Source organism: Rhinatrema bivittatum, chromosome 3, assembly GCF_901001135.1.
Source record: "Rhinatrema bivittatum chromosome 3, aRhiBiv1.1, whole genome shotgun sequence".
NCBI classification, from domain to species: domain Eukaryota; kingdom Metazoa; phylum Chordata; class Amphibia; order Gymnophiona; family Rhinatrematidae; genus Rhinatrema; species Rhinatrema bivittatum.
This window is the reverse complement of record NC_042617.1, coordinates 535,996,692-536,013,900: the sequence shown is the minus strand read 5'-3', so window position 1 is coordinate 536,013,900 and position 17,209 is coordinate 535,996,692. Positions and strand designations below refer to the sequence as shown.

Below are 17,209 nucleotides of genomic sequence, written 5' to 3'. Positions count from 1 at the left end.
GAGTTCTAACCTTCTTTACCTTTCTTCATTAGGGAGAGGTTCTATCCCCTTTTATCATTTTGTTACCAGTCTCTACTTTTTTCTAGTTCTGCTGTTTTTTTTTGGGTTTTTTTTTGAGATGGGGCAACCAGTCTATTCTCTCTCCTTATCCCGCTAGGTGTTCAACCGGAGTAAGAAGAGCAACCTTTCGTTATGCAAACAGTGCCTGGCTGTTGCCAGCGGGGTTCTCCTATCCGTATTTATCTCCCCTGTGATTGCTGCAGTGACTGTGGGTAAGGACACGTCCTTTTCACCGTGCAAGAGAAAAATATTCCCATTTCCATCTGCTCTAAGAAAAGGTAAAACAATAACAAATGGGGAAAAAGTCTGCCAATTTCTCTGGGTGAAACCTGCAAGACTGAGGTTCTGTGTAATTTACCATATAAATTTAAACAGTTAGTGGAAGCGGTAGAACAAACAAAAATTGGCATCCTGCTATGAAAACTATTCTTTTCTCCTGCCCCTCAGGGCAGTTCCCATAGTTCCAAGGGAAGGAGGGCTACCCAATCACCACGAGGCAGTGGAACCCAATGACCGACTGAAAAGGCGCACTTGTGCAGAGTTCTGGAAGGATCTGGGGTTCATGTGCCTCAGCTATAGATTTATTTATTTATTTAGAGATTTTTATATACTGCAGTACGTAAAGATATACATCACCGCGGTTTACCATTAACAAAAAATTAGCAACAAGGCTTTACAAATAACAGTATTAATAAGTATTAATTACAATTAACAGGATTAACAGAAAACAGGCTGTTTTCTGTTAATATGCTGTAGGAATATCTTATGCTGTAGGAATATGCTGTAGGAATATCTTAACAGCCAAGATATTATGCTTACAGCCATTATGCTAACAGCCAAGATATTCTCTACAGCAGGCCCACCACTATGGAACTCAATCCCCTTAGAATTACGACAGGAACCATGTCTACCAACCTTCAGAAAAAGACTTAAAACATGGCTGTTCAAGAAAGCCTTTCCGGACCCTTACTGATTCTCCTACACTAAATACAACAAGACTGATCATCTTCCGTTAAACTAATATAGTCATTAACAATCACCGCAAAGTTCTACCTCTTGTTAAACTTCTATCTTCCTCTTCTTTTACTCCCAGTTAGAATCATCCCTGTTTTATTGTAACTTCTTCTTCTGAGCACTTGTTATAATTTGTTATAAGTTGTAATGTATACATTCAAGTTATAGTTTTGTATTGCTCACCCCTTGTTTTATGTAAACAGACATGATACGAACTCCGTGAATGCCGGTATAGAAAAATCACAAATAATAATAATAATAATAATCTTAACAGATATTATGCTAACAGCCAAGATATTATCTTAACAGCCAAGAATATGCTGTAGGAATATTTTAACAGCCAAGAGAAAGGAAACACCCGTCTTGCAGGCAGGCCCACTCACCTCCAACACTGGTAGGGCAAAAACATGGCAGACTTTAAAAAAAAAAAAAAAAAACCAACAACAAAGGACACTGTGTAATATTTGTTTCTCTCAGTGCTGTGACTAACAACCAACGTTCATATATTGATGAAAGTGAAACCGCATCAACAAACCTGACAACGGCAGTATGTCAACTTGCCGTCCGGTCTACTCGTCATTTGCGGTATGATCAAGTCCAATGACTTTGTTTTAAATATTTCAGAATGACCATTCAAAAAATCATATACAAAATTCATCTGTTCCCACAAGTGTAATTGAAATGTTGAGCCCGACAGCGGCCGGTGTTTCGCGACAACAATAAACCTTTTCCATTGGAAAAAAATCAGCAGAACCAGGGGTCACGATTTGAAGCTCCAGGGAGGAAGACTCAGAACCAATGTCAGGAAGTATTTCTTCACGGAGAGGGTGGTGGATGCCTGGAACGCCCTTCCGGAGGAAGTGGTGAAGACCAAAACTGTGAAGGATTTCAAAGGGGCGAGGGATAAACACTGTGGATCCATAAAGTCTAGAGGATGTGAATGAAGAGAAGAGGCAAAGGGGTGGCTTGAGGGAATGACGGATACTACCTGGAGATCAATATCCTTATTCAATAAACATACACACAGTTAATGCGACACCAACATTTCTCTATGCTTCAACGGCAAGAGGAAATGTGGAAAAAAGGATTTGCATCCACAAAAAAGCAGGGGAGTAGCTTGCTTGTTATGGCTTGTTACGGTGCTTACTACCCAGAATCAATTAAGCCTGATACTTCACTTGGAATACATATCCAGCGCGGCTCACTGCTTCAACGGCAGGGGGAATGAAGAAAAGAGGATTTATATTCAGACAACACCCAACAAGGACTGAATTGCACAGGCTGGGTAAACAAGCGTGGGATATTAAGTCGGAAGATGTACAGAAAAGCAGTATTTTCTGCTTTTCTGTACAACTTTTTGGGGTGCTCAGAAATGTGCAGTTTGGACGCACATTTTTTTTTTTTTTTTGCATGTGGTGTGTCTAACTAATAGCCTCATCAACATACATTTACATGAGATGAGCGCTATTATTTTCAAGGCGCGTTGCACATTGTGGATGTGCTAATCTCCTTATTGCATAAGGAGCTGTGGACATGCATCTAAAACACGCATCCGACCATGGGTTAAAACAGTGCACTCGGCTGAGCGCATTGTTTTGCATCGACCCCAAAATGTTTTAAACATTTTGTTTTGTGAAATAAAATATTCAACAGAAACTTATATTTAGTTTCTCTTAATTGAACGCTATCCGAAACTTGTTTAATTGTTGTGAAACAAGACAGATATGCGGTTAATCTAGAGCCTACTTCATTTTGCCATTTATGTATCAAATTCTGTCAAACATTATTTGGGTTATTATACATTAAAGCTCTGCAAAATAATAGAATTGTGTGAAATTCTTGATTCTCTATATTAGTAATGCTTTTACATTTTTAGTCATATGTCCCTGAAGGTCTGACTTATTCAAAGAGGAAATGTAGCAATCCATTTTCAAAAGCCATTTAGACGGATAACTGAAAGTTAACTATCTAAATGGCAGGTTTTGGCATATTCAGCCAGTTATCTGGCTAGGTTATAGCCAGATAAGTCATTATCTGACTATAATTTAGCTGGATAAAAAAAGGAGTATTCTGAGGACATTCCAGGGCATGATAAGGTTATCCTGTTAACTCAGCCAATTTTCAATTTAACCCGCTAAGTGTGGCCGGATAACTTTACACTTAATCAGTTATATATTCAACAGAATATAGCAGGTTAAGTAGCTTTCCTGATTTAAAAAGAAAAAACAAAACATTGCAGGACTACAGGCCCAAACCTTTTCCCTGCTCCCTCCCACCTGAACTTCAAAAGGATCTTCGGGTCTGAATCTGCCGGCACGCCTCATTTCTAAGTTTAATAAAAACTATGAGTGCCGCGAGTCAAAGCAATTTCATACCCCTCCCGACCTCCTGTTCCCGGTTCCTAGTTTTTTTTTCTTTAAAATTTCATACTCTGCAGATGCTGCCCTCCCAGTGCCCACCCCTACTCTTTCCCTTACACTCCCCTGTATCTTAATAGGTAGCATTGTTTCAGTCCGAACTGCAGTAGCATCCTACCGTGCTCCGAGCCGGGCACCTCTACCATTGCTAGCTGGCTTTTGAATACATAACCGACAATATTCTAAAGAATATACAGTTATGTTTAATGTTATTTGGCTACTGTTAGCCGGATAAGTTTAAACAGGGATATTCAGTGGGACGTTTATCCTACTAAATATCCAGGAAAAGTTATCCGACTAAGCTTAGCTGGATAATTTATCCACTAAATGTCCTACTGAATATGGACCTCATAATGCCCGACTTGAAGATAGGCATAAAAATGTGTCTTATCCACTGAATATTGTTCTTTGAATTCTTGAAATGATAATACCTACCCATCAATTCCAAAAAGAAGAGATGCTGAAAAATACCTTTCATTGGCCAAAACTAAAAACATCCCAGATTGTAATGCAGGAGGAAACTCATTATAAATCCCTAAAAGGTAAACAAGAGAAACCCTAGAATTCACTTGCAAACTTCTACAAAGCCGACAAGTTTTAACTACTGGTTGAATCAAACTAGCCAGTCTAGTGACGGGTGAAATCTTAGAGGGTAAAGCATGCAATATATAAGGAAGCTGTAGGGATTTGACCAACATTCGTTCTACTTCCACTGGTATATGATGGATGAATTATATAGCTAATACCCAGGGTATCTCATATTGCAGGGCATACTGTACTACTTAAATCTGGGTAATCCGAACCTCCCTGTTCAATCGGATTCATTAGAGTACAAAAAGCAATTCTAGCACTTTTCCCCCTTCAAAACAATTCCTGTATCCCCCTGTTGCGGTCTCTACCGCTTCCCTCCGGTTCAGGCCCAAACCCGCCTACCTCCGCTTCAAGAATCACCGCATTCCGCCCGCTCCGGACCCCGGGGGCTTCTCTGACTCCACGTGGCGGCTGCCATTACGTGCCTGCTTCCCTTCAGTCTCACGCGCACACGAGGACGTCCGTCTTGAGCGCTCAGCCCCCGGAAGCCTGGCCCCGCCCGTGCTGCTGACGTCATGCCCAAGTCCCGATATAACCGGCGCTCAAACTCTCTCTCATCGCCTTGCAACGAGGTTCACAACTCCATAGTTGTTCTTAGTTGTGTTCCTGGTGATCTCCACGTTGCCTGCTTCTGACTCCGGTTTGCTTCTGACTCCGCTTCAGCCTGCTGCCTGCCTCTGACTCCGATTTGTTTCTGACTTCCGCTTCAGCCTGCTGCCTGCCTCTGACTCCGATTTGTTTCTGACTTCCGCTTCAGCCTGCTGCCTGCCTCTGACCCCGGTTTGCCTCTGACTCCGCTTCTGCCTGCTGCCTGCCTCCGACTCCGGTTTGCCTCTAACTCCGCTTCAGCCTGCAGCCAGCCTGTCTCCGGCCTGCTTCCGACTCTGCTTCAGCCTACAGCCTGCTTCAGCCTCCAGTTTGCTACCGACTCCGCTTCAGCCTACAGCCTGCTTCAGCCTCCGGTTTGCTACCGACTCCGCTTCAGCCTACAACCTGCTTCAGCCTCCGGTTTGCTACCGACTCCGCTTCAGCCTACAGCCTGCTTCAGCCTCCGGTTTGCTACAGACTCCGCAGCCGCCCACTGCCCTGCCTTCAGCCGGCCCTCGGCCCTGTATAGCCGGTCCTCTGCCTTCCGGGTACCTTGGACTTCCTATCCTTCTTGCTTGCTCTGGTCCCGGTCTAAGCCTATCTCAGCCCCTGGACTTTCTGTCTCAGTTCCGAGTCCCGAGGACCCGGTACCCTACGGGCTCCTCCCGGGGGGTCCCTGGTTCCTGGGTGAACACGTCCTGCTTGTGGCTCCGCCCCCCGGCCTACCCTGTCACCCTAGATAGGCCGGCCCAAGGGTCCACTATTTCTCCAGCAGTGTCCAACTGCAACATCCCCCTGTGAACAAAGGCTACCTCTCTGTTTGTCAAATGCAAGGGGAGCAGCTGAAAAGCATATAGCCATGTAAGAAGAATCACACTATGCAGAAGATGTATTCTCCCCGTCAAAGATATCAGGGGGTCCATATTCAGCTGCCGAGCATCTAGTTAAATTAGCCGGATACACTTATCCACTTAACTAGGATATGCAGCGGTGCATATACCCGGCTACCATAAAAACTAGCTGAAGTAAATCTGACTAACTTTTTAGACCTGCCTGCCTACAGCATGGCCAGAGTTAGCTGGCTAGGTTCACTGTCTAACTCTCCTCCTCCCTAGAACGCCTAATGCCTGCCCCAGGAACACCCATGACATATTCGCTAAATTCTAGCTGGATAAAGAGCTAGCCAGCTAGAATTTAGCTAGATAGGTCGCTGAATATCATGGCTAAGCTATGAATATCTACCTCCAGAAGTCTAGTCCACTGTTTCAATAACAATTTCGTGTTAGAAGGCAAATGAAAAAAAATTTCCAGATTGTAAGGATGAAACATACCTGGACAGAAAAATTCACAAATATTTAAAAAAAAATCACACACCTACTTTAAAGGGAATTCAGGGCCCCACAGGTTCTTCATCTCATTGAATAGAACCATAGCCTCAGATTTATTTTCACTGATGTTCAGGCCGGCCACTTTTCCATATCTGGAAAATCCCTGCATAATACTCTGCAAAGAATCAGTGGGATCAGTAACATGTTGTTAATTGTTATGTATGTGGACCCTTGAGCCAGTAGAAGGTAGATGGAACTACTAAAGGAAAATCCCTTAGAATTACCTCCAGCCGGAATGCGGACAATACTAATAGCTTAGACAGGAACTTCACCTTACTAGCCCACGCTCCCCGCAGGTTGTACCTTTGGGTACCAGAGCCAGTAGGACTTGCCAGAAAGTCTTTTAGCAGAAAAAAAAGTCCAGGAAGATCTAAGTCAAGATTGATTATATCAGGGTTAATAGTAGTCTGATGATCCAGGCTAACAATTAAAGCATAAATCACTGAGGTAGCTATGACTCCAGATATAACCATAGAAAATAGAATTTTATTCTTTTAAAAACTCAGCCAAATATACAGTCCAGAGATTACACACTTTCTGAGACCACAGGCAATGAGACTGAAGGGAAAAAACACAGCAGAACAAAATAATAAAAACAAGAATCCACCGGAGAAAACCCTGACAGTTACTTACTCTAAGTAGACTCATTGCCAAAGCAACCAGAGACGCTGACAACGGCCATACCCAACCCCCACGTGATGTCATCATCCGGAACGTGATGACATCGTCAGCTGCTGCTCGCGCATACATCCAATAAAGAAGATTCGCAGGCAAACGATCCGCCTCGGCCTGCCGACCCGAAACGCCACCAGCACCCGCTGGCGCCCACCTCCCGGAGCAAGCGCCGCGATGGCTCCAGCCACCCGCCCGCCCCGAAGGAGCAACAATCTGCCACGACCTGAAACACCGCACCACCCTCCTCAGTCTCGAAAAAGCGCCGAGACCAGGGACCGCGACCAGACCCGTGACCAAAAGAGACATGGGACCGCGATTAGTATCAACACATTTATCAAAATGTAGTTTGCAAATGCTACAATATTAAGTTTGAAGAGCCCATTTTAACCCCAGAAATCTTTTGATCTTGTCTAATATATTGAAGAAGCAGCTCAAGACATAGAAGAAACAAACGTGTTGACAATGGGCATCCTTGTCTAATTCCCCTTTGTAATTCAATTGTAGTGGAAAAAGCTCCATTAATCCTCACTTCTTCAGAAAGCTGATGATATAAGGCCCAATGCCTTGTACAAAATTTCCCACAATATTGAATTTAATTATTAAAGTTTCAAATATAAATACCCAACTAACTCTATCAAATGCCTTTTCAGCATCAAAACTTATTAATAAGGAAAAAATCTTATTCCATCTACAATATTCCATTGATGCCATTATCTTCCTTACAGCATGTCTGCCTTTCACAAAGCCCACTTGCTCCAAAGCCATTAAATTAAGAAATAATTTCCTTATTCTTGTTTAATATGTGATGAGGAATTGTTTAAGAAATATGCATCTGATATTCTTCAATTTTCATCAGATAAAAAGTTCTAATTATCTAGTTCTTTTCATATTCCAGATAAAAAGAGAATTCTAAGCGCTGAGGAGGGGGAAACCAAGGTTCTGGCCCTTTCTCTCGCCCTGATCTTTCTCTTTTCTTGCAAACATCTAATGATAATATTCCCACTAGATCTACATTTATTATTTTGTTTGCCTTAACTAGTGCTAGGGAGATCTTCTTTAGACAATACTTTAAATATAAAAACTCCTTATTCTGTGGATATAAGGTCCAGGGGTTCCCTGATGTCTTGAGAGAAACTCAGATTAAGAGAAGGCAGTTTTTTCAATTAAAACCTCATGTTATGTCTCTAGGAGCCCCTTTTTTTTTTTAAATTCCCTTTTAAGTGCATAATTTTGTATCAGGGTAATACATTTATATTTGTAGACCCATTGCACTTAGAAATTTTTATCCAGGATAAGTCTATTTGATACCTCGTGGATATTTGGTATTGGTTAGTGGCTTGATTTATAACAGATTGTTATTTCTTTTAGTTATACTGCTCCAATGTGTTACCCTTGGCCAGTCGCGTTCGCGTCCCTTGGCTAGCCGCCCTCACCGTGCTGCACAACCGACAACCTACCCCAAATACGCGGCCTCCCTCTGAGAACGCTGCCAGGCCGTGCCGGGAACACCAAGATGCTGACTGCTTAGGCGCATGCGTGCACGGTAGTCAGCTCTTTAAAGGGCCAGCTACAGGAATATTCGGCGGCGCCTCCTAATGTTGTCATAGAGCTGCCCCTACTTAAGGGCAGCTCTGTCGCCACCAGATGCCTCAGCAACAGGTTGTTTGTGCCCTGTCCTGACTCATGCTTCAGAATTCTCTTTTGGTTTGACCTGGTGTGTCCCTCGCTCGACTTCCTGCTTGCCACCTACCCTGACTAGAATTGTTCTTCAGTTTTTCCCTGCTTGCCGCCTGCCCTGTCTTGAATTGTTCTTCAGTTCTTCCCTGCTTGCCGCCTGCCCCGTCTTGGATTGTTCTTCAGTTCTTCCCTGCTTGCCGCCTGCCCCGTCTTGAATTGTTCTTCAGTTCTTCCCTGCTTGCCGCCTGCCCTGTCTTGGATTGTTCTTCAGTTCTTCCCTGCTTACTGCCTGCCTGGTCTTGGATTGTTTTTCAGTTCTCTCCTGCCTGCTGCCTGCCCCAATCTCAGACTGCCTCACGATTTGCTGTTGCCACCTGCCTATCTGGGAGTGTTCTTTGATTCCTCCCTACTTGCTGTCAGCCAGAACTCGGATCACCTCACGCTTTGCTATCGACCAACGCTGCCTGATGATGGTGAGGACCTGTGGCGTTCTTCTTTAGAGGTTGCACCGATCTCATCTCAGCCCAAGGGCCATTGTGAATAACAGATTGCTGAGGCCATGAACCTGGCAGATCTCTTAGGTCTGCAAGCCATTCCTGGTCTGGCTCAAAGAATCCAGCAGCAACAACAGTGCCTGGAACTTTTGTCAAATGCCTTGGAACTCCTCAGCACCTGGCTTGTTGCCGCGGTGGCTCCGGCACCCATTGCTTCCCCGGAAACTCCTCTGATGGCTGCTGCACTTCCTATGATCTGTCTGCCAGTACCACCACGATATACTAGGGATCCAACCGAATGTCATGGATTCCTGAACCAGTGTTTTATGCATTTTGCCCTCTATCCGGCACAGTTTTCCACCAACTCTATCAAGACAACCTTCATCCTTTCTCTCCTGGATGGGAAGGCCCTAGCATGGGCTTCTCTTTTGTGGGAATGTGGAGATCCTTTACTACAAAATTTGCAGGACTTCATTAAAATCTTCAAGCAGGTATTTGCTGATGAGCCTGGACGACTCACTGTAGCAGGTTCTGATCTGTTACATCTTCACCAGGGGGCACGCCTGCTCATGGACTACGCCATTGAGTTGAGGACTTTAGCCACTGAACTAAATTGGAGGGAGGCTAGTCTTCGGTGCATATTTCTGGAGGGATTATCCTCCCGAATAAAAGATGAACTAGCCACCCGGGAGTTACCCGACTCTTTGGTCGAACTGATTGACCTGGCCGGTTGGATTGACCGTCATCTGCAGCAACAGTATTGGGAGGAAAAGCCACGTCGGCCAGTGCTGTTGGCCCCTGCCTTCTCTCACCCTTGAGTGGAAATGGCATCTGACTCCTCATACTCCTAGCTTGGTATGAACAGAAGAACCCATGCATTTAGGATGGACCCAACTCGAGACAGAGGAGAGGATTTGCCGCCATACCTTGAGCCTCTGCTTCTACTGCGGTGGTGCAGGACATCACCTAGCACAGTGCCCACAGAAGCCGGGAAATGGACGAACCTAGGAGCCTGAGGGGAGATGCTCCTGGGTCTTACCACGCCTGCTCCCCAACTCATCCTGCCCATTACCCTAAAATCGGACTGGCAAGAGTACTCCATGCTAGCCCTTGTTGATTCCAGCACTGGGGGAAATTTTATCAAAAGGGTGCTTGTTCACTCTTTAGATTTACCAATAGTGAACTGGGAGAATCCACTGACTATATCTTCCATCCATGGAGACCCCTCCCGGGGCTTATTTATTTATTTAGCATTTTTTTATATACCGAGGTAGAGCAGAGTAGCCTTCACTCCGGTTTACAATTATAACAACCTGTTACATTAAACATTTACATTTAACAAACTGAGAACTGTCATATCAAATTAATATAACAAGGCAAGATATCCCAAAGGATAGGTACATTGAATATAAACAAGGTAAGCTATACCAAAGGAAAGGTACAATGACAAGACTTAGTTCAAGCATAATGGTAGAACAGTAGTAGACATCTGTGGAATGGGGGATGATTAATCAGAAGGGAGGAATGAATGATCAGGAGATATGGGATGCTGTAGTATTATGTTTTGAGATTGTTGTGCAAGCTGTCAGAATGAGATTGGCAGAGTAGTAGTAGTATTACCACCAGCACAGCTCCTCTCCAACTTCGCATCGGGATTCTTCATGCAGAGAGTATCACTTTCTTGGTTATCAAAAAGGCTATCCACCCTATTGTTCTAGGGCCTCCCTGGTTGCAATGCCATTTACCGCAATTTGATTGGGAATCCTTACAATTTTCTAAGTGGAGCCCACAATGCCACAACTCCTGTTTGGATTAAGTTCAACCACCATCAGCACTACTGGTGGCCGTGTCTCTACCAGGTCTGCCACCACCATATGAGGACTATGCTAACATATTCTCGAAGACAAAAGCCAAAGAATTACCTCCTCATAAGCCCTATGATTGTGCCATCAATCTGATGCCTGGCACTACTCCATCACGTGGCAGGATTTACCACCTATCGTTTCCTGAGACAGAGGCTATGACTCGATATATCAAAGCAAACCTAGATCGGGGATTTATCAGGCCATCTACATCTCCCGCAGGAACTGACTTCTTCTTTGTCTCTGAAAAGGATGGTTCCTCGCGGCCTTAATGCCATAACTAAGAAGGACCTGTCATAATCCACTATGCTAATGGAAGGAGCAATCAGATAGGAGTATCAATCTGATGTATTCCGTAGGCAGACGTAGCAATCTGTTGTTATAGACTGCAGGAGATAGTAGTAGGTGGATCCTTGTGTGTGTGTGTGTGTGTGAGAGAGAGAAAATAAAGTTTGTATGGCACTACTTCCCTCAATCCATGACAATCTCAGCGTGACTGGAAATAAAAAGATTTCATGTATGGAGAACAGGAGATTTTTTTTAATCCTTATTAATTTTGGTGTTATTTTGGTGTCTGCTGTTTTGAAATATTTTATTGGTATTTAGGGAAATGTATAACTTTTTTAAATTATTGGATGGTTTATTCCTCAGATACTTTGAAATATTTATTCTTTTTATTAGTAAGGTTTTGCTACTATGATTCACAATTTATGTTTCTTAATTTTATTGTTTATTTTATGACGAATGGTAATGTTGCACTGAATACAGCATCTGGCTTGTGGCGATTTCCAGTTCAGCTTTTGTCTGCACATTTCTATTTATGCTTTATGGTGTCTTTATTCTGAATTTGTCTTCAACATTTAACTGACACCTGTAGGTAGACTTTGATAATCTATGAGGTGTCAAATATCATCAGACTAAGATCTTGTATCCATTTTCTAAAATTGTTGAAGCAGTACTGACAAATTATTTAAAAAATAGTTTTGCTGTGTGGCTAGAACTGGCCAGGGATTTCTCTAGTGCATATAGGGTCCTTAGGAGTTTTTCTTGTAATGCCTTATAGCCAAGTTGCCAGATACAGTTAATGGCATGCCAAGGTATGCATAGTCTAGGGATGTGCTCTATTTCTTGGTTATTTAGACAAAATTTGAAATTTGTGTTGGAGATTGTTTGGCTCAGTTCTGCTGGTGATGTTTGATCCAGGGATACATAATTGATGAAAAGTGATAAAATATTTATTTTTATTCTGTAGATGCAGCATTTCTATATCTAGAGAATGTGTATTTCTATATTTCTAAGGCCAACACTGGAGTGGTAAAGGGAATGGGGAGAATGCCGAGGCCAGAGGGAGAGATAAAGTATGCCCACCACTGCTAATCCATGTCAATCTGAGGGAGGGGATTAACCCTTCTCACTCTTCCTCCCAGTCTGATTTCCTTACTCTTTGCCCCCGAGGAGCAGGGATCAGTTCATGGGTTGGTAGGGAGCACCAATGATTTTTGCACAGGGTGCCATTTGCCCTAGAGCTAGCTCTGAATAAAAGTGATGCCAACAAGTTAAAATAAGCTGAGTAGATGTGAGCGAATCAGCCACACACACAGACAATGTGAACATCTCATTTATATGCAGCGCTTATATCACCAGGGTAACACCTTAATGAGATTGCCAAAAGAGCAGAGAGTGGGGCCCTGGAAGTCTTTTTCACACTTGCATATTGTTTGTCCCCATGTTGGTTGCTTTTTTTTCCGTAGGAGTTGGCGTGCCCCTGGTGCTCACCTACATCTATGGAGTTGTCATGCTGTCTATCTGCAGAAACAGGTGGAGGTGCAGAGGAAGCCATGGAAACTCCGCTGACCAGGGTGTGCTGGAGTTAAACAACCTAATGAAATGTGAGTCTGTTCTTTTTTTTTTTTTTTCTACCCTCAGGAGTCACCACCATCTTTTCCTATGCTTCTGGACGTTATTGGGATCTTCCTAACCCTATCCATTTGCATTCAGACTACAGATTTGAGGCTTGAGCCACAGTCAGACCATTCTCCATAGTCATTAGCCTTTTTCCGGCTAGTTTTCCGCCTTTGCAGCTACCTCCTGCTGTTGCTTCAGCCATGTGATGGCAGTTCTTGAGGCTCACAGCAATGGTGTGAACTAGACTCCATCAAGGACCCCCATCTGAGGCATATGCACAAATCTGAGGCCCACAGGATTCACAAGCTCACTGGAACCCAGACAAGCAGTTGTTGCTTAGTCATGCCTCTAACCAGGGACCAGGGCCACAGCTCCTGAAAAACTTCCCATCCCTGGGTCACCTGTGGAGTAGTAGCAAACTGACAGTTCCTAGGTCCTTCAGTCTGTTTAAAAAAAAAAAAAAAAAAGAAATGGTTTCTCAAAAGGTCACATCCCTAAGGCTTTCAAAAAAACGTTGGTCTCTGATGTAATTGAAAAGGCACAGTATTAATAGAGATGACCATCCTGAGATTATGAAACTATCATGCTCAGATATCTCACTAAGAATAGCCCAGATCATGGGTTGCCCTTACTTTTATTAGGTGGAGACCGTCCCAGATACAGGCAGAAGTATCCTTCTTGTATAAAGGGTGTGGTTACTTCTTTTGCATTTTTTTTTTTCATATCTCCCGCTAAGAGGAGGTGAAGTATGTTTATAGACTTTCCGAATAATCTCCCCAAATAAACAACAAGCTGATAGCCACATTGGTAACTGGTGCCATGGTAGTTGCAGGCCTAGGGTACACATTGACACATCCCCACAATCCAGAACATCTTCTTGGTAAAAGCTGTACCAAACATTATCATATTTAAAAGGCCATGGAGGAGGTAATGGAAAGGAACTGAAGTAAAAGAGGGAGAGGACGATGTATTGAAAGGGGATGGGAGATGAATAATAACCTGGTGATGTGGGAGGGAATAGGTGGAGAATAAGCTTGGGGGGGGGGGGGGGAGGGGGAAGGTACATGAAGAGGAACCTGAAAGGAGCAGAAGGGAAAAGCAAAGGAGACAGTGAACGGGAAGATGAGAGTGAGAGGAGTGGAAGGAGCAGGGGGTGATGATGCACCACACCATTTTCAATCTCCTTTTTAAATTCCTAGATTTGTCCGTGCATGAAATTCAGACTAAATTTCTTTTTCCATGTACGGCCTGATTGAAAAACAGGATAGTTTTGCAACGTGTTCTTGCTTACACAGCACGTGGGACAATTTCTTTAAAAACAGGATGGCTACACTAAATATTTTTAAAACTCTTTATAAGAACATAGGAAATTGCCATGCTGGGTCAGACCAAGGGTCCATCAAGCCCAGCATCCTGTTTCCAACAGATGCCAAACCAGGCCACAAGAACCTGGCAATTACCCAAACACCAAGAGGATCCCATGCTACTGATGCAATTAATAGCAGTGGCTATTCCCTAAGTAAACTTGATTAATAGCAGTTAATGGACTTCTCCTTCAAGAACTTATCCAAACCTTTTTTGAACCCAGCTACACTAACTGCACTAACCGCATCCTCTAGCAACAAATTCCAGAGCTTTATTGTGCGTTGAGTGAAAAAGAATTTTCTCCGATTAGCCTTAAATGTGCTACTTGCTAACTTCATGGAATGCCCCCTAGTCTTTCTATTATTTGAAAGTGTAAATAACCGATTCACATCTACTCGTTCAAGACCTCTCATGATCTTAAAGACCTCTATCATATCCTCCCTCAGTCGTCTCTTCTCCAAGCTGAACAGCCCTAACCTCTTCAGTCTTTCCTCATAGGGGAGCTGTTCCATCCCCTTTATCATTTTGGTTGCCCTTCTCTGTACCTTCTCCATCGCAATTATATCTTTTTTTTAGATGCGGCGACCAGAACTGTACTCAGTATTCAAGGTGCGGTCTCACCATGGAGCGATACAGAGGCATTATGACATTTTCCGTTTTATTAACCATTCCCTTCCTAATAATTCCTAACATTCTGTTTGCTTTTTTGACTGCTGCAGCACACTGAGCCGAAGATTTTAAAGTATTATCTACTATGATGCCTGGATCTTTTTCCTGGGTGGTAGCTCCAAATATAGAACCTAACATCGTGTAACTACAGCAAGGGTTATTTTTCCCTATATGCAACACCTTGCACTTGTCCACATTAAATTTCATCTACAATTTGGATGCCCAATCTTCCAGCCTTGCAAGGTCCCCCTGTAATGTATCACAGTCTGCCTGTGATTTAACTACTCTGAATAATTTTGTATCATCCGCAAATTTGATAACCTCACTCGTCATATTCCTTTCCAGATCATTTATATATATATTGAAAAACACCGGTCCAAGTACAGATCCCTGAGGCACTCCACTGTTTACCCTTTTCCACTGAGAAAATTGACCATTTAATCCTACTCTCTGTTTCCTGTCTTTTAACCAGTTTGTAATCCATTAAAGGACATCGCCTCCTATCCCATGACTTTTTAGTTTTCGTAGAAGCCTCTCATGAGGACTTTGTCAAACGCCTTCTGAAAATCTAAATACACTACATTTACCGGTTCACCTTTATCCACATGTTCATTAACCCCTTTAAAAAAAATGAAGCAGATTTGTGAGGCAAGGCTTTCCCTTGGGGAAAGCCATGCTGACTTTGTTCCATTAAACCATGTCTTTCTATATGCTCTACGATTTTGATCTTGAGAATAGTTTCTACAATTTTCCTGGCACTGAAGTCAGGCTCACTGGTCTATTACCCGGATCGCCTCTGGAGCCCTTTTTAAATATTGGGGTTACATTGGCCACCCTCCAGTCTATTTCCTTATTGAGACCGCAAGGGGTCACTGTTTGCAACTGGAAGATCCAACGTTGTTCACATTGTTGAAGTTGTTTAATCCTATCCCCTTTTCTCCCATTGGATCATGTCAGATCTTGCGGCAATTCAGCAGAACGCCGACAAGAGGACCAGGCGGCAGAATGGAGAAAAGGGGATAGGATTAAACAACTTCAACAATGTGAACAACGTTGGATCTTCCAGTTGCAAACAGTGACCCCTCGCGGTCTCAATAAGGAAATAGAGTGGATTCACTTCCTGTGAATCCACTCGCCTGCCAAATCAAACACACAGGTGCAGTATGGTGAATTCGTATAAAATCATGTCAGATCTCGCGGCAATTCAGCAGAACGCCGACAAGAGGACCAGGCGGCAGAATGTGGTAAGTTGGAACTTTGAATGCTCCAGCTTCATAATCCATTTAGGGATGTGCACATATATACTTATGAAGTAATGTTATTGTGCGAAATTAGATCTCAAAGTACATGTGGTAAAATGACCATTTTTTGTTTTAGTTGTACTTTTAAAAGGTATTGAGTACCATGTGAATATGACGGGAGTTAAACCTTTCATTTTCAAAGTTCAGGAAAATAATTTTCAGATGTTGTAACAGTCCCTGAAGCAGCTTGGAGCGAAACATACGTCGGACTGCACAAGTGCCTTTGGACCTGATGTCCATTCCTATGGATTAACAACTCCTGAACAACTTGATCTACAAAGCGCGGCAGCGCTACAGATAAGCAAGGGAGCGCGGCGGCGCTCCTGGCAAGTAAGGAAAGTACCGTCTCTCACTAATAAAGTACCGTCACTTACTAATTTTACAAAATAAAAAAGAAGAAAAACATTTTTTGGTTCAACAATAAAATAGGATTCTAAGGACTTTAATGGACCGATGATTAAATGTGACCCGTTGCGGTTTAGAGCCTGGCTTACTGCCAAACAAACCGCGGGTGTTATGATGGTCCCACAGCTTTAAATAAATAAATGCACAAAAATAGAAAAAATTTGTAGCTTGCAACGTATTGGTTTTGAGGTAATTGAAATATCCCATTATTACTGCACTGCCAAATTGGTTTGCTTCCCTGATTTCTCTTAGCATTTCATCATCTGTCTGACCATTTTGTCCAGGTGGACGGTAGTATACTCCTATCACTATACTCTTACCCAACACACATGGGATTTCTACCCATATAGATTCTACTGAGCATTTAGTCTCTTGTATGTTGGACTCCTTACCCTCCCAGACATAAAGTGCCACACCCCCACCAAGTTGATCCTCCCTATCATTGCGATATAATTTGTACCCTGATATAGCACTGTCCCATTGATTATCCTCCTTCCATCAAGTCTCTGTGATGCCAATTATATCAAGCTCATCATTTTCTGCTATACACTCTAACTCTCCCATCTTACTTCTTAGACTTCTGGCATTGGCATAGAGACATTTCAAAGTGTGCTTTTTGTTTGTATTAACAACCTGCTTTTCAGTTGTTAGGGATAATTTGGAAATGAATAGCTTCGGTGATTTTTTACATATAGGCACATGGACTATGTTTGCTTTTATTGGAACCTCTCTATTGGGATGCCCTAACTCTCCTGTTTCATTAATATCCTTCAAGGATGCATTTCTCCGAACCATGCA

At 43.1% G+C, this 17,209-nt stretch overlaps 1 protein-coding gene across 1 annotated transcript in view; it reads left to right on the top strand.

The window, feature by feature from the left end:
- The window catches only part of LOC115088251 (E3 ubiquitin-protein ligase RNF19A-like), a 122,008-nt gene that overhangs the window by 71,337 nt on the left and 33,462 nt on the right, over positions 1 to 17,209 (top strand). Inside the window, exons 6-7 of the mRNA XM_029596346.1 lie at positions 158 to 272; positions 12,518 to 12,655. Of these exons, the coding sequence (XP_029452206.1) occupies positions 158 to 272; positions 12,518 to 12,655 (253 nt within the window). The remainder of the gene's footprint in view (positions 1 to 157; positions 273 to 12,517; positions 12,656 to 17,209) is intronic.